Below are 26,147 nucleotides of genomic sequence, written 5' to 3' on the forward strand. Positions count from 1 at the left end.
TTATTGAGGGGTATTTTTGGCATGAATGGCGGAATAAGAGATAAGTCGCGTTTGGGAATTTTATACAAAGGGGAAACAACAACCAATATCTTGCAATATCAGGGTGGATAGGTGCTTCTGCTTCTGCTCCACATATGAGTGGAGGTAAGCGTTAACTACGTCGCAAAACATTTAGGGAATGATGGAATTTAGAAAACTTACCAATTGGGGAAAAAATATTTAAAACATTTCCGAACAATCACTCCCGGAACTTTAACGCTCACGACCTGGAAACACAAAAGGTTAATGAAATGCTCCCCAATGCTGTGAGGAAGTGGTTTGTGTTATGTCTGTATGTGTGAAGCTCTACTGTTATGCAGCAGTGTGCACGTTCTTCTGAGCTAAGGAAGTCGTGGGGTCGCTACTCAGATAAATGAAGAATAATTATTTTTTATTTACAATTCTTACAATTATAGTTTATTTAAGTGAAAGAGCCTGTGAACCTCTAAAAAGTTTTAAGTAGCACTCATTGGCAGCCCTGGTAATATTCCAGGTCACAAGACTTCAGGCCAGTGACAGGTCGACTCCACATAAGTAGTAGAAAAATTTAGGGATCAGTTCGAACATAAATTGGTTTAATTTACACCTATTCAGTCTTAGTTTGAAATAAGAAGAGCTACTAAAAGCAATTTGATAATAAATCACCAAGGCTATCACAAAATGAAGTAAAATAGAACAATAAAAAGAAGTTGCTCAGTATTCTAGTGCAGAAAGTATGGATGAGCTATTTAGAATTCAAATTCTTCTAGAGTTTAGCTCAAGATCAGACAAATTGATTTCAATTCATAAAGGAATGGAAATAGGCTGATTGTAAACATACAATATACACATGACATTCATTAAACTAGATATAAGAGCGAACTGTTAATCTACACTATAAAGAAACTAGTCATCTAATGTATTCAACTAATCCAAGTCATCTATCCATCGCCAATCCCTTATCAATCCACTTCATCTGCCCATCATTTATCCTTCTAATCCAGTACATCTATTCATCATTTATTCCCCAAACCCAGGACATCAATCCCTATAATCCAGATCATCTATCCATCATCTATACCTCTAATCTAGTTCCTCACACTTTCGCTATGCCTATCCAAGTATTCTAGTTAATCTTTATTCTGTTTTAAACTTCATCTGAATTTAGCTATCCATTAATGAAGTATGCATATCTCTCCCATTATTATGCATAAATCTCTGTTAAGTATTTTTATTCAATAATCCGGAGCTGATTAACATGTTCTATTATTGTTCAAAGCTCAGGTAAAAACAAAGCTTTCTTTGCATAGAACTTTCACAATAAATACACGCAATACAGAAACTATAAGGGTAAAAAGACTATATAAACTCAAATTCCAAACCAAAGAACATATTATTAGATTATGTACACTTCAGGAAAAAACAAAAATTAAGTATTGCAAATTTCTGGAGCAGCTAGTCTTGCGAGTATGCTCATGAAGGCTTTCAAATTGAATCTGTAGAAATCTCTACAGACTGAATAAACGGGATCCATCTAACATAAAAATATTAGGAGTGATCTTTTTTTTACTGATTAAAACTAAAATCGATAATCACAATCCGACTGAAGCAGTACCAATTCTCTAAAATAAAAACTTGACAGCATTTTTCCCTATATGCCTTCTCACGCCGGGTCTATATCACGAACTTATGAGGAATACAGAACGGAAGATCGCAGAACGGCGAAAAACGGTTTTGTTGCAGGCAGCCTTTACTTTTTCTCGCAATATACGATCGTCGCGTTTGAGTTTGATATACAATAAAAACCGACGGTAATCGTGTTCGAAATTATTTGAAGCGACGCGGCGATATCGAAACCGATATAAACTATTCGTCAGGAAACCGCCGTTTTCCCTGAAGACCCGGTTTTAGAGAGACTTCTTATTTTCATTATCTTTTATTTTCAATCTGAAACAGGGTTCTCAGAGTCTTATAAAAACTTATAAAGCAGTAAATCAGATCATGATAAGTTTAAAAGACTTCCTTTGTAAACTCATCATTACCGTTAATTCTTCATTATTAGCCCACCTTTGAGAGAAACCTAAGTTAAACAAAAGATTTCTCAATTAAGAAACTCAGTTTACTTCATTTCTTAAATAGAGTCTGCATAGGTCCAATTTCTCATTGTTAGACAGCATTGGAGCAAGATGATTCATCTCTCATCATATTTCTCAATAAAGCTTAATTAGTACCCCACTACCATAGTAACAAAATCAAACGAATAAATACTCATCTATTTTGGGGAAGTTCAATTGATTCTGTTAAATTCCCGGATAGATAAAAGAAGCTTTAAGTCAAAATCAAGTTTTCCGACGATCACATAGTTTTCGGAGAACACTGACAGCAAAAAACAAAAGCATTGATATTTTCAATTATATTTTACCCTCACCACCAAACTGGATCAATTTGTTCTGGACTTCGGATTCACAATCTTCCACTAAATCAACAAATACGATTACAAATATTATTTCTTAGACATCGAATCGAATCAAAGGTAGTACATATCTTTTTCTAAAGTCCTAACAACAAACAATTTCTATTTCTGCCTTTTAGCTAATAATCCAACTTCCATTTATTTTACTTCTAACAAACTTGAAGACTCTGTAATGGAGTGACTCAGGCTGGCTGCAGTCCAACTTCTGCAGTTACCTCAATACAGGTCTGTTGTTTTGTTAGCAGCTTTAAAAAATGATATTGGAATTTCTTAGCATGGACTATGAAATGAAGACGATTGTTGTTTTGGAGTAGTTTAAGAAAAATGTATTTACAACCTTTTTAGGCAATATGTTAGCAACACATAATACATATTAAAAGTAATATCTATGTGGTCGCCACAATTTTGCTTATTCAATTCAATTTTCACCGAAAAGTAAAAAATGAAATCATGTTTTCGAATTTATGGAAGAGATTTGGTATCCTCAGCCTGACTATGTTTGTTTGATGGAGAGTGTAAAACATAAAATTTCTGAAATTATCTGAGCACCTTTCTGCCGCAGTGATCACCAAAAACGATCTAGATATTCGTTTCAACTGGTGTGCTACAAGGGGTGTTATCATATTTTGTTTTATCTAACAATTCTGGAATATTGTATATTACTTCTATAAGGAACTACACTTCTTATCATCTTAAAATTATTTTCTTATATTTATCAGATTAAATTACAGGCAATAATTTACTTCGATATTATAGAAATAGATTGTAATTTACTCGTATTGTATTTGTTACGTTTAGAAAGCAATGGATACAAAGCTCTAAAGTCAAATGATGCGAGATGGAATCAAACTTGCTCAATTGAGCTGCTTAAAAGAAGTCGGACCTCTAGCTGGGTCAATATCATAGAACTGGGTTTGAAATTAAGCTAATCTTTTACATACCTTGGTTCCTGCTCAAGAATGTGGGATAAGAAACGGCTAAAATACCGTTCTATTAGTTCCCATAAGTCAATGAACCTTTATTAGATTGGTAAATGAAAAATGAAATTAAAGACTTCTTTCTCCAATTTAAGATAACAAATAGAAATAAAATATGCTGTAGAGTTTTGTATTTAAAATAGAAGTTTTAAAGTTGTCTTTTACTCTGAAAGCAATCATAAGTTTGGCTTAATGCTGAAAAAGATCACATCCTACATTTTATGTATGGTAAGGCCTACTCAGGACTTAGAAATTTTAACAGATTCACTTAGAACAAGCCATTCAAAACAAGCTACCTGATCCAGATACTAACAATGATCCCAACTGACAAGTTAGCGTTAACTAACAAGTTGAACGTTATTGGTTTTTTACATATTGTGTACATAATAAGTCTATGAGTACAAGGTTTGGAGATTTAGTTTTATATAAGCTTAACCATTTTGATTCCTATACAACCATTATATTTCTTGTTGAAGTTCATTTTATGTTCTGCTCAAAGGAAAATTTGAAAATGCTCAAATTCTAGTATCTACATTGCATTCCTTTTAAGCTAAAAACTGTCCCCCGCATGAGCGTGAGTATTGGAATAATCATTTACATTTTCACAATTTACCACTTATAACAAACTGCACTATGATTGGGGTTAATGGGGGAAGAGCACCTTATCTGCAGTTCAAGCCGACTAATGTTCAGGGTAATCGAGTGTTGCCCTAGATAATTTTGATTTAAAAAAAAAAAACACTGAATTTCAGATCCTTAAGTAAAGCATTAATTTTGAAACAAATCACATAACACAATAAAAGCATTGTTTTGAAGGTGAGGTCCGGAAACATAGAACATGTTAAACGATCCCAAATTATTGAAGAAAAATCGAAATTTTACTAGTAATGGAGATTGATGTAAAACATCAAATTTAAATTATCCCTGACCAGTGATGAGAGTCTCCAGACAAGGAGAAAGTAGGTACCATGATTCCTTTGATTCCATGGTTCCTTGGAGTGGTAGAGGAGGAAATTGGTAGCTGAGATAGCGATGTCAAAATTATCTCTGATCTGATGGTAGAAGTAGACTTCAGATTGGTTTATATCATGTTGCGGATGCTGTTTATGAGTAGAGGCTAATTGTAGAACTGTTCTTTCTTTAGAAATAAATAAGAGCCCTCAGATCCAACGCAGAAATGCTTGACAGTGAAGTGGTTGGTGTAGGTAGTTATGAATGGATTGAGTGGGTGCGAAGTATAGTCGCAACTGGAGGTAAAAAAATATTTCTTTCGTGGAAAAGAGTTGTAGAGGTAGAGTTGGTAGCCCGCACTAAACCAGGAAAATTTCAGCCAAGAGTCTTGATGAAGGGGTGATTGATGACTGTAAAGCCTAGTGTCGGTATGTAGAAGCAAAATAAGAACTAGCTCTGATGGTTTACAATTCGTTTTTGGTTTCCGTCTTTGGAGAACAGGAAATCGTTGAATCGTTAGGTCTAGTTGAGTAGTCTACTATCTGTTGACTTCCTCTTGAGTGGCTTCGGAAGAAGTGGGGCCTTCAAAATGAATTCCAATATCCACCAAATTGCTTTTGGAAGAGTTTCCAAATGTTTTTTTTATTGATCGTTTAATATTTTCATAATTCGCTCAGATATCTCAGATTAACATAATTAGTATAACATATGTTTAGTCCGACAACTTAGTTATGACACCTCAGATGCATCTGTCTCCTTGAGGATGACGCCTTTAAAGAGCCGTAACTAAGTTGTAAGCCTCATTAAATATTACAAAAAGCCTAAATCCACCCGTAGAATTCAAGTCAGCTTACCTTCTGTTGAACCCAAACTTTTGAAACTGAGTTGGGTAAATAATTAAACCATACCTTCTCCATAACAGAATAAAGAGAAAAACTTTTAAAGTATTATTTTATCGCAACTTTGTGATAAAATGTTTCAGTAATACCAAAGCCAGCAGCTCGATTCTAATTTCAAGCTGAAAATTGAATAACTAACACCTAAACTCTACTTATATCGATTTGAGCACTAAATTTGCTAAAGTAGTTGATGCGCAATTTAAAAAGCGATATCATTATGTAAAATTACGTTAATAATTTTCTATTTTTCCTTTTTTTGTGAATATTTAAAGCAATTTTTAACATTTGTAATTAGATCTAAATTGTCATTTTCTTTGGTGCTGTTGTTGCTTTATTATCGGAATAATGTCTTGCTTGGGCACTATATTACCTCATCAAATACGTCATTGTATCTGACGAATTCTTCCTCTTGATACCAACAAAAATATATCTGTTTCAAACCAACTGTACCACAGTTTAGTAATAAAAAATGGTATTATTCTACAATCATTATACAACACTTTTTGATTATTCAAATGCTAAAAAATCAAATGTTTAGGTGTAAAGTGATTTTATCCTAGAATGTAGTTATGAGACATGTTGTAACATAGTGTGAATGTTGTTATCTGATATGGTGTCAGAGTAAGAGTGTTGTTTTTGTTATTAACAACAAAAGCTAAACTAAAAAGGAAGCTCTGAACTTTGGTTGGTCTAAAGGGTTGAAAAAATAGTGAACAATCACTCCTAGGGATTTTAGCACTTCCGAACTTGGTACCTGTAACAATCAGAAAACTCAAATATTAGTAAAAATTAGTTTGAAGGATTGAGGATACTTAACAACTATACATAAAGTTAAAGTATTTTCTAATTAGCAAACGAAAAGTAGTCTAATTTATCACGAACTCATTCTAAAATCATATTAATACCTACCTCAAATTTAGTAAATACCTAATATGCTAAAGCTCATTTTAATCATTTAAATTATTAAAAAAAAAAATTATCTATAAATTTACTCAGAGTATTCAGATAATCTACTTCCAAAATGTTTTCAATTAAATTAAATTTTAGGGCCACCTTTAACTTAAATAAATCTCCCGTGTTCAATTTAAGGCCACTTTAATGAATTCTAAAGAATAAAATTATTGAAAATGCTATTATTTTCAAAATTTCTTAATCTGTATCAATTTTTTGTTTATAATTTATAAAAATACAAATTGTACTAAAATATCAATAAAGTAGCAGTTTAAAAGATTGAAAGTTTAAAAAAACCGTGACTAAAAATTAATTGATGGCTGAAATTTGCGTCGATTTCAGTTATAAATTTGGGTCAACTTTAGTTAAATTTGGTTCAATTTAAGTTACATTAGATTTTTTATTATACATTGTATTAAATAAGTGAGCAAAATATTATTTTATATGTAGGTTAAAAAAAACATAAATCTATCTAATTTTTATTATAAAAACCAAATTATCCTAAAAATATTAATGAAAACAATTTAAAAGAAGTTAAAAGATTGCAAAAAACTAATGAATTCCAAAAAATTAAAATGCATGCCTGTTGGACCAAGTTGGTTGTTAAGCAGTCAGCTTTTTTTTTTTATTTTAATAAAAAAAAATTGTAAAATAACAAATTTTTATGTAACCTTATTGCTTTAGTATTATTATATCAATAGTAATAAAAATTTGATGGAATATTTTCAGTTTTAATTAAGAAAATGAACTTACTTTGCAGCTACGATGTTACCTGGCTGAGTTCACGAGTAAAACTTGAAAAAATGACCGTTACGTATATGAGGTGCTACATATGTGCTGCTATATTAAAAATTTTGCTATCAACTTATATTGAATTTCATGAAATTATGGCAAAAAAAACGTTTAAACTTAGAATATTTTTTAATTTATTTAATTAATTTATTGGGAACTACTTTGTGACGTCAAATGCGGATGGAACCATAAAATAGTTCCAACTAATTATCAATTTTTTTGTTATTTTATACTTTAATTAGACTGGTTTTCGTCTAATTAATTTTTGGAATTGAGTTTTTAAAAGTAATTTAAATTTTAAAGACGAAAATAAAAAGCTATTACGTTCGACTTCATTTTGAAGATTCTTGAAAATTGACTTGATAGATTTCATTTGAAATTGAAATTTGGGTTGAGTAATAAACTATCTTTAATATTTACTCCGTGGTTGAACCGCAATATAAGTTAAAGAGAATAGGATAAGTAGCTAAGGGTGAAGGTGCTGAGTTGGACTTCCTCTCAAAAAACCTCTTTGAAACCGAATCCCAGATAATAGTTTTCTATAAAAAAATTGAATATGATATCTTCAGTAATGCACAAAGTTTAAAGTAAATTGCTGTAGTCGTTTTCTTTGAAACCATTAGACAAACCAAATAACTTTGGCATCCATCAACCAAAAGAGATCAGGGTTGAAATTTTAGTAGGTACTTAATGGCGCATTGTTAAAACGTACGTTAGATAGCAAATTTACGCAATTAAGACAAGACGTTTCAAAAAAAATATTTAGAAAATCTTTAACTAGCAGTTCTATGAGTCAGATAAGAGTGAAGGTCCTGAAGTTGAACATCCACTCCAAAAACCTCTTTAAAATCATATCTCAGAAAATGGTTTTTAATAAAAATAATAGAATATACAATAGGCAAAAAAAGTATTTGCACACCCTGTTATTTTAAGTTTTCATATAAAAAAAAATTCGCTTTTTTACCCAAATTACGTTTATTTAACTTCTTAAATCAAGCACTATAAGATGATAAATATAAATATGCAAAAGAGTCAAATAAATTAAGTATAAAGAACATAATGTTATTTTATACTGCAAAAAAAGTATTTGCACACCTAGTTAAACATTGCAAAAACTAATTTGGTTGACCCATAACCAACCATAACTTTGTCCTTAATATTTAGTGTGCATCCCTTTAGCTTCAATTACGGCTTGTAACGCCTTGGCATTGATTCAACTAAATTTCTTGTCACCTCATCTGATAAATTGTTCCAGGAATCAACTAACACCTGTCTTAAGTGCTCCTTACTTGTAATAGAGGTCTGGCGGACTTTCCTGTCCAGAATATGCCACAGATTTTCAATTGGGTTCAGGTCTGGTGATTGAGGTGGGTTCAGTAATCTTCTTGGGGCATTATAAAGGAGCCATTCTTTTGTAATGTTGGCCGTATGTTCTGGATGGTTATCCTGCTGGAAATGAAAATCGTTCTCCAAACCTAATTTTACAGCACTTGCCTTCAAGTTGCCTCGCAACACCTCCACCTAAGACCGAGCTGTCATTATGCCCTCAATAACTTCTAAATTACCCACCCCAGAGTAAGCCATACTGCCCCAAACCAAGATATTTCCTCCTCCATGCTTAACAGTTTTTAATATATTTTTTGTATTCAAACCAGTATTATTTCTTCTCCAGATTGTTATTATATTTTGTGGTTTAAAAACCTCAATCTTGCTTCCATCAGAAAAAAATTCTATTGGTTTTAAGATTCTATAGGTTTTTTAACAAATTCTTTGGCGAACTCAAGATGTTTTTTCCTATTAACCTCACTAATATATGGCTTTTTTAAGGGTCGCCTGCCTCGTATACCTTTATTGTGAACGAAGTTTCTTATTGTTTGAGGTGTAACCGTCTTTCCTGTACAAGACGCCAGGTCATGCGCAAGTTTTTGAGCGCTGTGAGTTGGTTTCCTCAGCGCGTCTTTGACGACCTTCCTCCTCTCCCGTTCATTTAAGGCTCTTGGTCGACCTGTTCGCTGCTTATTTTCTGTTGTTCCTCTTTCAATGATATACCTCACTGTTGAAAACGATAAATTTACTTTATTTCCGATTTCTCTATTACTGTTTCCAGCACGATGTAATATAAGCACTTCCTGTCTCACACTCACAGGAATTTTTCTAGATTTTGGAGCCATCTCAATGCACTAGTTGAAAACACAATAAAAACTAATGAATCTAGTAAAGAGAGTCTATACTGTCTATACAGTACCAAAGGTGACGTTAATCCTCTTTTGTTAGGGCATTTGTTTTATTTACATGTCAAGAGATCCCAAATTACAGCTGTGCAAATACTTTTTTTGCAGTATAAAATAACATTATGTGGTTTATACTTAATTTATTTGACTCTTTTGCATATTTATATTTATCATCTTATAGTGTTTGATTTAAGAAGTTAAATAAACGTAATTTGGGTAAAAAAGTGAATTTTTTTTATATGAAACCTTAAAATAACAGGGTGTGCAAATACTTTTTTTGCCTATTGTATGTTCAGTAATTGTACAAAGATTCAATCAAATTGGTGAAGTCGTTTTCGAGAATCATAAAACAAACCAAACAACCTTCGTATCCATCAAACCAAAAGTGATTTGGGTTGCAATTTTAGTAGGATTTAATGGTGCATCGTTAAAACGTACGTTAGATAGCAAATTTACACAATTAAGTTAGAATTAAAAAAAAAAAATTATAGAAATCTTCAATCAACCAGTTCACCTTCAAAAAATCAATGTCCGGTACATACCTTCATTTAATTTCTTTTGATGTATTAATAGATTCTGTTCATCATAATCAAACTTTTTGTATGAATTTAAAGGATATATACCAATGAAACGAAGAATATATCATTTTCAAGGTAGTTCTTGTTTAAATAGAGATTGTCAATTCTTCCAGAAACATATCGTAAATCATTTACGAAGTAAATTCCTTCAATCAATTTCATTTTAGATCACATAATAACTTTTAAATCGAATTTGTGACCTGTTTTATCATTCATATAATGCTGAAACCTATAAAACAATTATTGAAAAGTGGTTGTCTAAAACATAATAACATAGGACAAGGTTTACTTCGGTTTTCACGATATACCTTACAGAACTAGGTTTTTAGATTCTGTATACAACCAAACCTTCCAGAAATAAATTTGGAAGCCTTAAGAAAATCAGGCAACCTAAAATCACCTGTTTATGTTTATGATTGACTAAATATATAATTTATATTAATAAACCAACCTTGTAATATTCTAATGCCTATATTTATAATTATTTTAAACGCCAACTTAAGTTTAGTAAAAGTTCTAAGTTTTAAGATGGTTGAATATTTTATGTAATTATAATGCAGCAAAAGAAGACTGACGAATGTAATGTCCCACCAGATTTTAAACTTGTAAAGGAGTTTTAACTGTTTGGATCTATGGAAAACTGTCTAAATTAATTTTAAGAAAGAAATAACTTATTTATCGTGTATGAATACTTTCAAATTTTTAAACTTGTCAACTCAAAATGTTTGCAGGAACAAAAATGAAAATAATTGAAGTAACTGTGGCGGAAACTAATAAAATGAATTTTTGGTGACTAATTCATATTTTAATAATAAAATGAATGTTTTTCATTCAGTGCCTACATTATTCCCATAAGTGCATAGCGAGTGGAAATTGTACGAAAAAGTAAAAAGTTTCCTTCAGTAGTACAATATAATTTTGTAAGTTAGTCAAAAAGGCAATCCCTTGAAGGTTGGGATTGAGTTTAGAATAATAAAATTAACTTGGTCATTAATTATATACAAAATCTTAATTGGATATTGAATTTTTTTAGGTTTTAAAAATAATTGATTTCTTCTTTATGCGAATTCGAACGTGCACCAACGTTCACAATCAAGAACTGCTTCATAATCAAATTATAAGCTAATATACTAACCGTGTTTAACAATTCTAAGTTCATTTTTCTTAGTACATGATGAAATTATCACTTTAAATTTGTTGAAATGTAATCTAAAAGGTAATCATTTACTAACACTTTGGTGCTTAATTATATAAGAATTGTTCTAATTTGTATTACCTACATGGATTATGCAATGCACGAATGGTAAGTTCTGCGATTGCAGTTTAGTATGTACTGGGGGTCTGAACTGGACTGAGTGATGGAGGTTACATAGTGTTTGTTATTCAAAATGTTAATAAATCTTAAAATATTTTTAAAGATAATTAAATAAAATTAATGAAACCTAGTACATTTTTAAGGGTTCTGTATGTTTATTATAGCTGTAATGTTTTAATTGTAAAGTTTAAAGTTATATTTTATAAGGGGGCGCGCAAATTTAAACAGAAAACGTAGAAATATACTGTTTCATTTGTACTGAGAAAACTATTGTTCAATAAAGATTTATGAATATGTTATTCTGATAATTTAGCTATTGCGTAAATAAATAAAATCTTAAAAAGAAGACTTTAAATAGATTACATGAAATTTAACGAGTTTTAATACAAAAATTGAAGCCAGTTGAAATATTAAATCATTATATACAAAAACCAAGAAATTGATAAAATAAATACTTATTGAGTTTGAATTGTTACAGATATGATTATAAAGTTTCATACTTAATTTTTTGTGACTTGAAGTTACTAGTTCAAAGCCAGAACAATAGAAGCAGCCCAAACAGAGTATATATTATATAATGTCGCCCGACAACCGCTCGACGTCAAATCGCATTCAACACTCAGTCGCATTGAAACACTCAAACGTATTTAGATATCTACAGCATAGAGCCAGCGCACTCAGTTCTTGCTTTCATATGCTGAGGATTAATTCTCCCTCTATCTTCAAGACGTTACTCTACTCTTCACTCAGTTTAACCTATTCAATTAGAAATAGTTAATATTTAGTTATTGTAATTTACGCTCGTTCCTAAGAAGTTAGTGTTAATTCTAGACATTAAACTCTTCGCCAGTAAATTTTTATTTTATTATATTTAGCCCTTCAACCCTTATAATTAAATCTAATATCTGTTCAGTCCTCATTACCAAAAATATATATACAATATATATATTTAAGTTTAATATGTATTATATTAAGAGTCAAGTTGTGTTAATGACAAATATAAAGTTCATTTTGTGGCTAAAATAATGAAAAACAAAGTAGATGGAAAGCCAGACTTTAAATGCACTTTATTTCAGAGCTGTAAAATCTTGAAAGAGTAATATTTAATTAAATATTAACAACTTTATTAAAGACCGTCTTAACTTCTTTTTTTACTTTATTCCCTCTAAGTTCCACAAAAAAATAGATCTTCAAGAGCGGACTGTCAGAGTCAGGACACATTTTACGAATATGTAATTTGATTCACATTGTATGTTACCGATATTCAGAATAGTTTGAAACTAGTAATTTGAGCGCTGGTGATTTACCCGAAATGTTTTTTGTACAATTGATTGATATCTTTTCTTCTGAAATATATATAAGCATATTGAACATTTGATTAAACTGAGGGCAATTGATACTATCGACAGAGAATTTAAATTAATCAAATGAAGAATTGAAGTAAGTATAGACAAAAATAAAATAAATGATTAGACAGAAAACCTGTAATATCATTTCTTTTGTCCGATTGCAGTGATGCACAACGTGAAGAACGTTTTTAAATTTTCATAGCCTCATATTGAGCATGTTTAAAAACAAAACGAACTCTAATTCATGTATAATTTCGTGCTTTAGACGTTAATAACGCCGTTGATTGCATTCAAAAAATTTTTAATTTAAAGCTTAGCATCAAAAAATAAAAGTACATCAGAATTTCCATAAAATGTTTAAACAAGTTTAATGCAGATTAGCAGATGTGATTTTGTCTGAATCAATTAAGTTATGAAATTTTGTATGCCTAATAAAGTCAATAAATGATTTGACTTAAATAATTACTCTGATAAAAATTTTCAGCTAATATGTAGTGGGGGAAAAAACTGATCAATAAAAGTCTCAAAATATGAAACTAAGAATTGAATTTAGTGGATTACCTTAAACGTGTTCAAAATTAAGACCAAAGAATTATTTGGAATTAAGTGCTCCAACTCGGAATTAATTTTCTTGACCTCTCAGATAAACATTTTTTTAAAATTTTTCTGGGGTGTATGTCATAATTCAAGGTTAAACAATCGTAACACCGAGACCATGCGGTCAAATTTACTTTCAAAACGATTGCGGAATCATTGCACAACTAGAAATCAGACAGAGGAAAATTTTGATTGCTCAGTTCGCCATTTTATTGAAAACAGTTCCAATGATTTTTCTTTATACGTAAATCTATAGTTATATAATTTTTTCTTTTTACTTTATTCAATATTCTGACAGATGCGGGCATTATCAATTATTAATACATTGCAAATTTAAACGGAGGGTTCAATTACGATAGAAATTCAGGAACTACTTCATGAAAAAGTCGTAAATAACTTTCCACAAGATTTTTTTTTGTTTCATCCCTTTTGTGAGAAAAGAAGGATGAGTGAGGGTTTGTATCTCTTACCAATATTTAACCTAGATAGACTAACCATACTCTTCCTAGCGGAACAATTGATGAATTTACGCGGCTTGATCATAACATTAGAGATAGTTGATTCCAGAGTTGTAATGATCTCGAAAAATCAGGCACGCTTCCAGGCATCTACTATGAAGTCTGGCCAAGGCTAGCTTCAAACTAGTTGGAGATCCCGAAATGATTGGAAGCCGAAATAAGATATTTTTCACATTCGGCGTGTAGAAGTTCTGAGACGGCAGATCACTTGTCCTAAGAAAGCTCATGTAGATCTTTCACAGAACCTGTACCCTTTTTGTGATGGTGGAAACTCTAGGAAAGAGGCGGTTGGAAAAGTTTATTATTAACTTCTCATATAGATTTACAACTATATTACTTCAACAAAGCCGGACATTGTAGATTAAAAAACACACATGCATAGCAAAGATTGAAAATGGATAGCATGTACAGGTTTGCCAGAAAGAAAAGTAATTGATACTGTATTGTCAGTGCGAAGAACTTGAACGGCTCAGATTTCGGTATTTTGGACTAGAGAAACTCACGCCTTCATACTTTTTGCAGTATATCCTTAAATGCCCCTGGAGTATGGATAACTCCATTGGAATGTAGTCTACCTTTCATATCAGGAAGTATGTCTCTACCATGTATGCATACGAAAAAGTCAAAATAGCTAAACCACACAGTTTTTTAGACGTGTTATAAATATACTTTAAATAAATATGTCTTCACAAAATTTACAAGATACAACTTATATTCATTCATTTCTATGCCCCAAAATAAAAAAAGACATTGAAAATTGCATTGGTTGTGCATCACTGAAAAAATAAATAAATTAGAAATAAAACAAAAACTAGATATAATGAATTTGAATTTTAGGTATTAAGTTTTATTTAGGCTTCTGCAAAGAATTTTCCAACAATAAATAAATTTATCTACATAAAAATATTGTAAAATCATTATTATTATTATTATTATTTTATTTATTTATTTGTATAAATAAATGGACTCATAATGATTTTTTGTTTTGTTTTTTGATGAGCTCCTATTAGGCAATTTGCATTGGTCCTATTGTTAGATTTTTCTTTCTTGTTAATGTTTATTATTAGTTTTATTCAATTAGCAATCTATTTAATGTTATTATTAAATATAAGGTCATAACATTAACACTTAGTAAATAATTTTTCAAATAACTGTTATATTTACATATAAACTACTAGATAGTAACTCGTACAAATGTTATTTAATTTTATTTTTTAATATTTACAGCTATTTCTTATGCGAAGCAGATATGATTTAACATATACAAACCATGTTTTTTTTTCTTTCTTTATGATGTTATTTTATTTTTAAATAAAAGGCCAATAATCCTACAAGGAAAAGATTTTTTTTTAATTTTTCTTTATATGTATATACATTTATTTTTCTTATTTATATTATTAGCAAATATTAAAGCTCTTATGTTGAATGATATAATTTTTATTTATTAATTTTTTTAACTTATTTATTAGTAAAATAACTGCTGTAATGGTTAAATAAGTTATTATTTTCTGAATTCTCACAATGAGGTGTCTTAAAGAAAGAAAATAAAAAACTAAACAAGCAAAATGACCGTTCTCTCCTTTTGCCACACTCTTTTTTCAGTAATTGAATGTCATTTTTAATTTCCTCTTATTGGAATGAGGAAGAGTATTTTTTATAATTTATTACTAACTAGCTTTTCTACCTGATCATTTCTGATGTATGATATATTTTAATTAATGAAAATAGAAGAATTGGTTTCTTTAAGGAGAGAAATTGAAAAATCTTTTATTGAAATCTTTTTTATGAACTACTGGAATCTAGGGTTATCACGATGTTGGTTTGGAAATTCTCGATTTGGTAGGTTCTAGCGATAACTACAACTAGTTGCGGAGAAATCATAGGAACGCTTAACGATCTATCCGTTAGACTAGCACTGGCCAAACAACCTCAAAAGTCCAAGATGCGGCTTGATGTAACTTCTGTTCTGATAATGAAACTGAAACGCTTGAGTCGAGTGTTGTTTAGTAAGAAAATACATCAATAAACAAGATTTCATTTCCGCAAGCCTAACTGGTGAATTGTATGTAGCACACTAAGAACTCTCTTGAGTCCTGATTTTTAAGAGATATGAACATGGAAAAAGTCTCTATCTAGTTATAAGCGCTGCTAACCTGTATGCCCCTAATCTTAGGTTTACTTTCAATAGCATCTCTATCATTTGTTGGAGGCGCTGTGCAGTGATACATTAAGAGAATAGCTTTATTTCTGGAACACACTACTTCCAAGATTGTTTCCTAGATGTTATACCCGTATAAAGAGACGGTTCCTAATAATATTGCAGTCTTGTAAATCCAACGATAAAATCCATCCCACCATCGTCAGGTCGCTCAGGAAATATTAAATCTTTGTATAACCCGAAAGTGATGACTCTAACGAGGTTTGACAGACTGAAAAGGAAAGTGTCCAATTATAAATATAGCGGCTGATCAGACAATTAACAGTTCCTTATGCTTTTGCGCTTCTCCCTCATCCGGCTGAAATTTAGAATTCTTATTGCTCTTCGACTACCTACTTCGTCTTATACAATGTCTTTTACTTATTGTTTCATTACTTTTATTTACTTTTGCCATATTTCGTTAATCTAGTAACAAAGATAATTCCCGAAAAAACCTTTAAGAATTAAATTATAATTTTCCACATTAAAAAACGATATGGTTAGGAAATTATTTAAGAACAATGTAGTTCATTGGACATAGTATATTACTTCGACTTTTAATTGCAGGAAGGAGATTTGTAATGAGAGTGGCTACAAAAAAGATTTTCTTTTATTAACTTTATGTTTAAAATATTAATTAAATAAAGAGTAAATTGCTTGCAGAACGGTCATTTATTTTGATCATCCCATAAATAAAATAATACAAGTAGAAAAAAAATTTAAAAAATACATAAATGTTGAGTACTTTTGCTTAGACACATTTTGAGCATAATAATAACATTCAATAGAAATACATTCAATACAAAACACCTTTAAATTTTTTTATTTTTTATTTTTAACATTTAGTCTTGAATTGAAAAAGTCCAAACAAAAATACTCATTATAGATAATACATTATAAATAAAAACTTCAATTAAAAAAAAAAAATCAAGAAATTTTACCTATAATATCACAATCTGAAACATCATAATTTTTGTACATTCACTTCATACAGTGAAATGATTTATTTTATTCAACTTAATTAAGTTGAAAATTTGCATTCATACGATAGTTTTTTATTTATTTATTTTTTTTTCAATTTTAAGTGGCATAATCCTGAAGATATGTGGACTTTGCTCATTTTTCTAATATTACTTCTAATGTAAATGAAAAGCTAATTTTTCTTTTTCAATTATTTTTTAAAATTGAAATTAATAATCATAACAGCATTTTTGTCGTGTTATTTTAGAAGGTAGTACTTATTCAGTGAGTGTACTCGTAAAATACATAAAAATTAAGATGACTTCTCTCTTAGTATTTGTCCACTGGTTGAAATCATTCCAATAATTTAAAAAATTTAATTTATTATTATCATTAATTAAACAATTAATGCTTCAAGATGTTTCTGTAAAGTTTGTACATTTTAGAGCTGAAATAAATAAAATGGTAATAATAATAGTAAAACTGCAAGGTTACTTTATTTATACCCCTCGATACTTCTCTACTTGTATTGAGAAGTTCGGCGACAAGATAAATATAGGAATAGAAAATATGAGGGTCAGTATTGTGGAGAAAGTGCTGAATATATAAAATATTCTGGGCATCTCTAAATGCTAGACACGGGAGAAAACCTCCGCTTCTATTCAAGGAGCAGTTCAATGACAGCCCTTTATTTTTATCAAGAATCAAAGTAGGAACGGTGTACTATGAGGAATTTAGTTTTCGCAGAACTTGAAGAAACTTTAAAAGTAGTGGCCACCTTCAAATCTGTTATTAAGCTCAAATGTTAAGTAATAGATTAGAATATTTGCGACCACTACATAGTTATGAATATCCGATTAACCATCAATACTCAACGGCTCAAGGTAAGCAAATGAGTCCAGTGCAGTCACCGTAATCTCAGAGGGGCCCTCTTAAAGCGCTCGCTCAGTTAGAAGAATCTTGCTAAGCATTCTCAAGGAAATGAAGTGGCATTTCTTCTTCAGAAAGCCTACAATGGTTACTGTTGGCTAGATTCTAAAGACGCATCAAACCAACTATGACTCCAGAACCCCTCACTCAAACCACTTTAAACTAGCCTGTCGTTACCCAGATGTATACCTGTAAATTTTTATTTTATTTAATAAACAAGTTAGTCCATTTTATCCTTGCTTTAATTTCTTGTGCATTTATTTTGCATTAATAATATTAGCGATCATCTTTAACATGAAGTAGAACAAATCGCTCAAATAGCGTTGCCCATGATAAGTACTTGAAACCAGAAAATATAGGTACATTTACTTTACAGATTGGAATAACATCAATACTAAAATAAATGAAAATCATTCTATTTCCTTTAAACTTTAAAATTCACTTTAAGAATACGAGCATTAATTCAAAATAAATTATTAAAATTCAACCAAATCCTGTGTCAAATACTTTAGTCATCAAATTACGATCTGAAATTATATACATTAAAAAATCAGTGACAAAAATTAATTGCTAACAATAAATTACACAATTTTCTGGGTTGAAAAATAATTTTAAAACAGATATACATACTTTATTTTGGTGCTTGTAATCTGGTTTATTATATACAAATTTTGAATTAAAATAACCAATTCAAACTCTTATTTTAAATGAAGTATTTTTAGTTATTTAAAAGAACGCTAAACTCAAAATATAGTACTTCTAATTGTTATACACACAGTAACTTATCACAATGGAAAGATATGTGTATTGAACTTAGCTTCTGATTAGATTTTCTTTTTTTTCATTGGTAAAAAATAATTTGAATACTTATTTTAAAATTTTTTATTAATGAAATTATTTAAAAAATATTGATAGAAATTAAATTTGTAGAATCGTAATCTATATTTTTTGGAAAAGGGGAACGCAAACTATTATGGAATGGTTTAAAGTAGATCTTTAAAGTTTCGGAGGCATAAATTGCAATTTAGGATGTGAACTTTAAGACTAGAATTCCTTAACAATGCATTATTCTCAGTCATTTCAACTAAAAACGTTTAAATCTTAAATCGCAATTTTTTTTTTTAAATCAATTCTCACCAAATTTACTATACTGCTTGTTTGTTTCCATTTTAAGAAAAATGATTACATAATTTCTGACTACTTCATAATTCTAAACCTACTTTGCAAAGAACATTGCACAAACAATAAGGACCAGTTTTAAAATATTTCCCGCACGGTTTTTATCCGTCATTCCCTAATATTCTTCTTTGTGATCTACAAACCTGATGGGCATGTATCACTGTTGTTTCTCATTCACTGATACGGTATGAAGCAATAACTTGCAGTTTGATTTTCAAATTTGACTTATATCGAAATGCATTGCATGTTCGAATAGATTATACGATACTGTGTTGGATTGGGCGTGACAGACAATTTCATTTAATCATACCTTAGGGACTTATTTGTTGATTCATAATTATTTCTTGAAAATAATAATAATAATAAAAATTACCTCAATGGTGTTACACTAGTAGAGAAGAGCTAAGTGTAACGAACCTATTAGCAAAGAAACTTTCAATCTGTTAGTGTACATAAAAGTTTAACAAGGAAGAACTTCTGGGAATTTGAATTTTAATTATTTCATGTTCAGGAATTTTGGATTCCACTTTTTCATATTGTTCATAAATTTCTATAAGACCGATTAATTTATATAGATTTCCTTCCATATTGCACTAATGTCTTTAAGAGAACAAATTTGAACGAAACGAAAAAATATATTAACACAAAATTGAAAACTAAAAACTAAATGTAGCGCAGAGATAAGGACAGAGAGATGTAGCGAAACGGCATGCGAGAATTCAGAAGCCCGTCCACCTCACAAGTATTGTCTATCATATCACCTGCTTCAAGCAAGAAGAAAACCACCAAATGTCTACTAGGCTTTGTTGTTTGGTATTAAGCGACGCTTAAAAATCAAATAGTGTTTCAAAACTAGTGGATGGTGCTATTCGTATATTTACAAAAAGTGGATTCAATAAACACGCGAACTATAACAATGCCCATCATTATTATTATTATTGTTTTCGAAGAAAGTAATATTCAGGATTTATATGAATTACAGTTCTACAAATATAATTGCCTAAAACTAATATGAATGATGTTTTTATAAACGATGTTATAAAACATAAAGCAAGATCAACAAATTTTAAAAAACATATTTTTCAAAAATATAATAATAATAAACTTTGTTAAATTCTTAATCAAATAACCAGCATTAAAATTTCGTTCAATATTTGTGTTCTTTTTTAATATTATTTTTCAAACATTTCCGTTTATAACTTTTTTATAGAGGCAGCATTGAATCAATCGCAGAGAAATGTATTATATTAATATGTCCACATAGTACTTTATTATTATTAATTTTTTAATATACGTTTCGTATCTGACGACTTGCTAATGTCCAATGCAATATTTGTTCATACAAAATTATAAAAGCAATAAATTCAGTTCCATTCCTTTCATTTTCTTTTATAAGTAATAAGTTGTCTTAAAGTATAATTATTATTGTTTTTTTAGATTTAAAAATCTCTTTATTATTTGGTAATAAATTTGCTATGGTTATTACTAAACGCTCAAAAAAATAAAACAAATACGTTTCAATTTTTTCATTCAATTAAATCTATTTATAATTTTTGCCAAAAATTCTTATATTGTCATCTCAAGAAATAATTTATTAGTTTTTTTAATACATTTATTTCAGATGTTACTATATATATATATATATATTTTCAATTTTTATGAGCTAGAAATATTTAAAAATCAAAATATTTGAAATAATTAACTGTAGGTTTTTTTTTTTTGTTTTTCTCGAAGCACCTAAGCTTTTAAAATATGGGCACGCATACCTTTATAATTAAAATTTATTAATTTTGGGATGGGGAGGGAAGAAGCTTTTTTAATTTATTTTTATTTTTTAGTTTGGGAAATATAAAAAAGTTTAAAAAATCTACTTATCTTAAAAACTATCTCTTTCCTTTTTATCTGGATATCATATATATCATTGAGATATATATATATATATATATAAATATTTATTCCATAAAATCTTATTTGTTTAAGCTAAACTTTTTTTTTGTATATTTAATGTTATTTGATATAAAAGGCTGTTTATTTATTTTCAAATTTCCCAATTTTAATATTTGGTCATGTCCATGTCACATAGAGCAAACAAGAGGTACTCTGGGAAATATACATAGATTTTATATGAAAAAAAGACAATAATCTGTACAATAATATTTATATCTGTATATATATGTATAATATTTACAAACACACAATAACATGCTGCGCGCAAATTGCCGGCAATCCACGCTATATATAGAACAATAAGTAATTAAATAATAATAACGTAAAAAGTTAACATAAAAACTGCGCGCATCCACGATTTAACACTTTAAACCATTTTTTTTTTTTTTTTTTTTAAATTAATTGTCTCAAGAAAATAAATATGTTACACAAAAAACAATACTACAAATATAAACTTCTATCTGAGGGAAGTTTATTTTAAAAAAGATTTTTTAAAACACAGATATATTATTTGTATTCATTGTTTTTTATTTCTGTTTTAATAAAATATATAATATGATTAACACCGGACGGCGTAAAAGTGAACGATATCAGTTATTTTATAGTAAATAGAAAAATATAAATCATAAACTTAATAAACGAAAATACAAATAATTAAAACTTAACAACGCAAATATGTTCCAAATATTTTAGACCCCAAAAAACCTTTATTTGCTTATCTCAATCCGAATTAGTAAACACGATTTATTCTGTGGTGACCGTTTACAATTTTAACGTATAGCAAAGGCTGAACAAAGGTTCTTCTTATAAGAATAGCAATCATTGCCTTACCAAAGAAATATTTTAAATATTTATAAATAAACGATTATTTTAAAAAAAATAAAAATAATACGACATCTAAAATTCAAACTATTTAACCTAAAGACGTCATAATAAAATAATTAAAATGTATGAATTGATTTAAAATATTATGGTTCATAATAAAACAATTATTATAAAGTGCCTAAAATTTGTAAAATTATTTTCAATTTTTAATCGCTACTTACTGTATGAGTGATTCAATGCAGTGAAAGATTTTTGAAGGAGTCAAAAGTCGGACTCCAGTAGGCTGTTTTTTGTTTTTTTTTTTATCCATCACCGACTTAAATTATTAGAAAGATTAAAGAGAATCTTAAAATAAGAAACAGTTGATAATTAGTCATGATTTTAATGAAATGATAATGAAAATTTTTAAAACGTTTACAACTAATGCGTAAGATTAATGTTTAAAAAAATTTGGAAAATTCTCTAACCTTAACTAACAATTATTTTTAAATAACAACTGATGTTCAATGGTACAATCCCCCCCCTTTTTTAATCAAACTCCCCTCAGATTAATAAAGGAATATAGCCTATTCTTTCAGGCGGGGCTTCAGTTCCAACTTCCAAAAATTAGGTAACCCCCCCCCCCAGATTGATCTAAAATTGAACTAGAATCAAAAACTTGCATCATTGAACTTTCAGTAACTCTTATTGCATGTGATTACTTAATTTATTCGTTTTGTTATATCTAATTAGAAAGGAATTCTCTGATCGAAAAATCTAATCAATTATATTTAGTTTAAAAATTCTGAACTTATTTGAACATTGCAAAGTAAAAAGTAGGACTTTAACATTCTTGTATTACTTTTAGCAATACAAAAATTAAATATTAATAAAAAATATATTAAGAACTTGTTATTATATATCACATTATTTTAATATTTACATTTTTTTTTAAAGTAGAACTTTTTTTATACTTTTAACATTCAGCGTAATATTATTGTTTTTATTAAAGTTATGAAGTAAATCACATACATCAGAGTCACGTATTAATAAAAATATTAAATCACGTTTCTATTCCTTTTTTTTTTTCAATCTCAAACTGCCACTCGTCTGGTGAATGTTTTCATTTATTACAAAAAATAATGTAATAAAATCGAAATTAAGCATATTGATAATAAGTTTTAATTACAATTACATTCACCAATAACAAAAACAAATTGGAACTATATTTTGTAATTACTTTCGTTTTATTTTTAATGAAAAGGGTGGACGCATTTTGTATCAAGTGTTGATTAAGTATTTTATTATTTTTAAAAACTATTTTTATCATGAAGAAGCGGTACAATTTTTTTTTTTTTAAATAAAAGTTCATTTATTTATGGGGATGCTCTTTAAGCATCAAAAATTCATTTTAATGTACCCACTTATTAAATATAGTTTATATGTGTATAATATATATATTTTTTTTTATGTAGCACAGCACTATTTCTTTGTTTTCATTCTCCCGTCAATTATTTTTATTAGTTCATTGTATATATATAATTAATATATATATATATAAAACATTCCAATGAAGTTGTAGCTTCTCCTTAGTTCAACTCACTGTAAATCAAAATCAATTAAGTACATTTTGAAAAAATATAGCTTATATAAAACATTAATACAATAAAACAAACATTACATAATTATAAAAAGCAAAAATAAAGAAGGAGGCTAAAATTTGGTACTAGTGAGCCATTCGCAGCAAGTTTACAGGGTCAGAAAACGTTTTTAAAGTTAACAAAAAATTTACGTGAAAAGTAAAATATTTCTCGAAGAATAAATTTTAAATATATTTATGTCGAATTTAAAATAAAATTATTATGAAGTTCTAAAAATCCATCTAAGTTATAAGTTGAAAAATGTTTACATATTTTCTCTCATTTGAATATTATTTTAAGTGTTTGTTAGTTTACCGTCGAAACGAAGGCAAAATACATATTTTCTTATAATAATAAAAACAGAACACTCACTCACCCTTTTTGTCACTGTTTTGTTATTTCTGAGCTAATAAAATTGAAACAACTATGTGAAAAATAATTGGAAATGTCTTGTTTACTCTCTTACAAAAATTAATCAATTTTAATTCATTCTATATTCCATTCAATTTTATAATAGAAAGTGAATGTTTCACACTAGATTTTTATCAGTTAATTTGCCATTTATCTATTTATTTTTTAATTTATGAGTATTTTCTGCCCACCTGCCTCTGTCAATTAAAATAAATATAAATTTCTAAAATAAAAATAAAAATATTTTAAAAATATACATACCAATGACGATGTACCAAATAGTTTGTACCAACCAATAGCAATGTCTTGTAAATTCAAATCGTCTAACATTATCTGAGCAACACCCATAAATACTTTTTTCCCTTCTATCCTTCCATAATCACCCCAAACAGTTACCTAAAACATTCATTATATTTAAATTTAATTTCTTATTTAAATTAAAAAAAAAAAAACTTTAAAACATTAAGAATAAACTATTAGGTAATTTTAATGTTAATCAATTATAAGTTTTGTTCTCTTCCAGTTTAGGTTCAACAGACTGACTCCAAAACTAAGGTTGAATAGAAAGCTTACTCAGTCTCAATCATACACTTTTTTGGGACGAAACTTCCAATCTTAAATTCTTAAATAACAATAATAATAATAAAAAGAAGATTTAGAAAAAATGTATTTTGAAAATTACAATTCTTGGGCAAAGAGGCAAAATGCTTATCTAATTCTTTCTAAATTTTAAGTAAACATTGTGTTATGTATGTCTCCTTTTTCAACATCAGTCACATAATACATATGTATAATAAGGGGGATAACCAATTATGTATGATAATACAAATAATTGAATTGAATTGAATGAAAGATTTTTATTTATTAGAAGAAAATAAATACATACATATGTACAATGGAGTGCCAGTACGAATACTATAACCTCCAGCATAATAATTACAAAAATGAATACAAATTAAATTTCTATTTTTAGACTGCTGATAGGCAGGAGAAAGCCAGAAGCATTTCGTTTAAAAAAGTATACATATGGATTGATAATAATTTTTTTACTCAACCCAAACAGTATATATGTTATACTATGGTTTGAGGCAGTGATTCAAAATCTTGTGATTGACAAACACTATCACGGATAACCCGATCTAACTAACTGTCTTAATGTCTTCTAACTTTCCTAAAATTCTCTTCTTCCCAAGATATGCAAGGGCTCGATTCCTTTAAACTTTAGTCACCTTAAAAATTACATCTTTCCTTATTCTTATCCTTATTACGAGAAGTACCTGAACTGCGTAACTTGACTTTTAGAAATTTCTTCATACAAATTTCTACTTAAATGCTTCTTTAAACGTTTCTTTGTACGAAATAGCACATCTCACAAAACTGTGTTTCAGGAGCTAATAAAGTCTTGTTTAAATCAACATTATTTCTGACCATAAAGCTTGTATCAGGAAGAATGATTTAATAAATATTATCAGTAATTTAAATGTATTTAGTACTTCATTTCTTGCGAAGAGTAGTTTCAATATTGATAAGATAATATTGTTTATGAACATTAGGTCCACACAAGAGTAGGGCCTAAGGAAGCAAAGCTCTTTAAATGATAATCGAAAGAAGATCGATTATCAGACCTGGGCAACATATGCCACTTAATATACACATAATAATAACACTAACCTAAATTCGGAGATGTATTAAGGGATAAAATATTACCAGAATATTGTAAATCCATACATAAAAAAAATAAAAAATACTCACTTGCAGTATGCAATTATTGAAGGGGCCTCTAAATGTTAATTGTTGTTGATATAGTGGATCCAAGGTACGTCGGGCAGTTGATGTCTTTGCTTTGGCAAGGCACTTCTTACCATTTACTAGGTAAACTTTTACATAGGGAGCTGAAAACAACATTGATGACACTTAATAGTAAAATATGTAAATGAAATGTATAAAACAATGTTTTGTTTACGCATATAATATAATTAATCATCAAATATAGGGAATTATACTCTAATTTAGGCTCGTTGCAAATGGGGTAAAAAATATTTTTTAAGGAATCTGCTACATTTCTGTTTCAGTCTCACTGATAAATTTTAAGATAAAAGTGAACTGTTAACAAATAGAAAATTTTAGCCGATATCATAAACTAAAAAGATTTTGCGAATTTGTTTTGAAAAAAAAAATAAGGAAATGCAATAATAATAATAATACGCTTACCTGGTAGTACTTTACAATTTGGTTTAGCTTGCAGTCCCCTGGCTCTAATGACTTCTACTTCCAGGTAGCCTTTTTGGTAGCACATTGAAAGTTGAATATCACCTAAAGAAGGAGCTCCTAAAACTTGCCTTCCCACTAACTGGCCAGGACCTAGTCCATCTATGAAATCACTCAATTGGCCCCCATCCGAACCTTTCAACGAAGGTGCCCAACTAAGAA

At 29.0% G+C, this 26,147-nt stretch overlaps 1 protein-coding gene and 1 long non-coding RNA gene across 17 annotated transcripts in view; both read right to left on the reverse strand.

The window, feature by feature from the left end:
• Positions 1 to 5,773: 5,773 nt before the first annotated feature.
• Positions 5,774 to 11,507, reverse strand: LOC141447863 (uncharacterized). Its single transcript, XR_012454632.1, has 3 exons — positions 11,006 to 11,507; positions 9,835 to 10,099; positions 5,774 to 6,072 (listed from the first exon to the last, which is right to left on the reverse strand). It is a non-coding gene; the product is annotated as an uncharacterized lncRNA (long non-coding RNA).
• Positions 11,508 to 14,474: 2,967 nt separating this feature from the next.
• Positions 14,475 to 26,147, reverse strand: part of Rim (Rab3 interacting molecule) — a 103,236-nt gene continuing 91,563 nt past the window's right edge. For 14 of the 16 annotated variants that reach the window (XM_074115742.1, XM_074115746.1, XM_074115749.1 and 11 more), the window contains 4 exons: positions 25,929 to 26,140; positions 25,470 to 25,609; positions 23,979 to 24,113; positions 23,174 to 23,914 (listed from right to left, as the gene is read on the reverse strand). In XM_074115742.1, the coding sequence (XP_073971843.1) occupies positions 23,888 to 23,914; positions 23,979 to 24,113; positions 25,470 to 25,609; positions 25,929 to 26,140 (514 nt within the window). In that variant the 3' untranslated portion in view covers positions 23,174 to 23,887. Of the gene's footprint in view, positions 23,915 to 23,978; positions 24,114 to 25,469; positions 25,610 to 25,928; positions 26,141 to 26,147 lie in introns of those variants that run through there. The other 2 variants (XM_074115736.1, XR_012454629.1) reach the window with 2 other exon arrangements.

Source organism: Rhodnius prolixus, unplaced genomic scaffold (genome assembly GCF_049639745.1).
Source record: "Rhodnius prolixus isolate KJV_2025 unplaced genomic scaffold, Rpr scaffold_13, whole genome shotgun sequence".
Taxonomy (NCBI): domain Eukaryota; kingdom Metazoa; phylum Arthropoda; class Insecta; order Hemiptera; family Reduviidae; genus Rhodnius; species Rhodnius prolixus.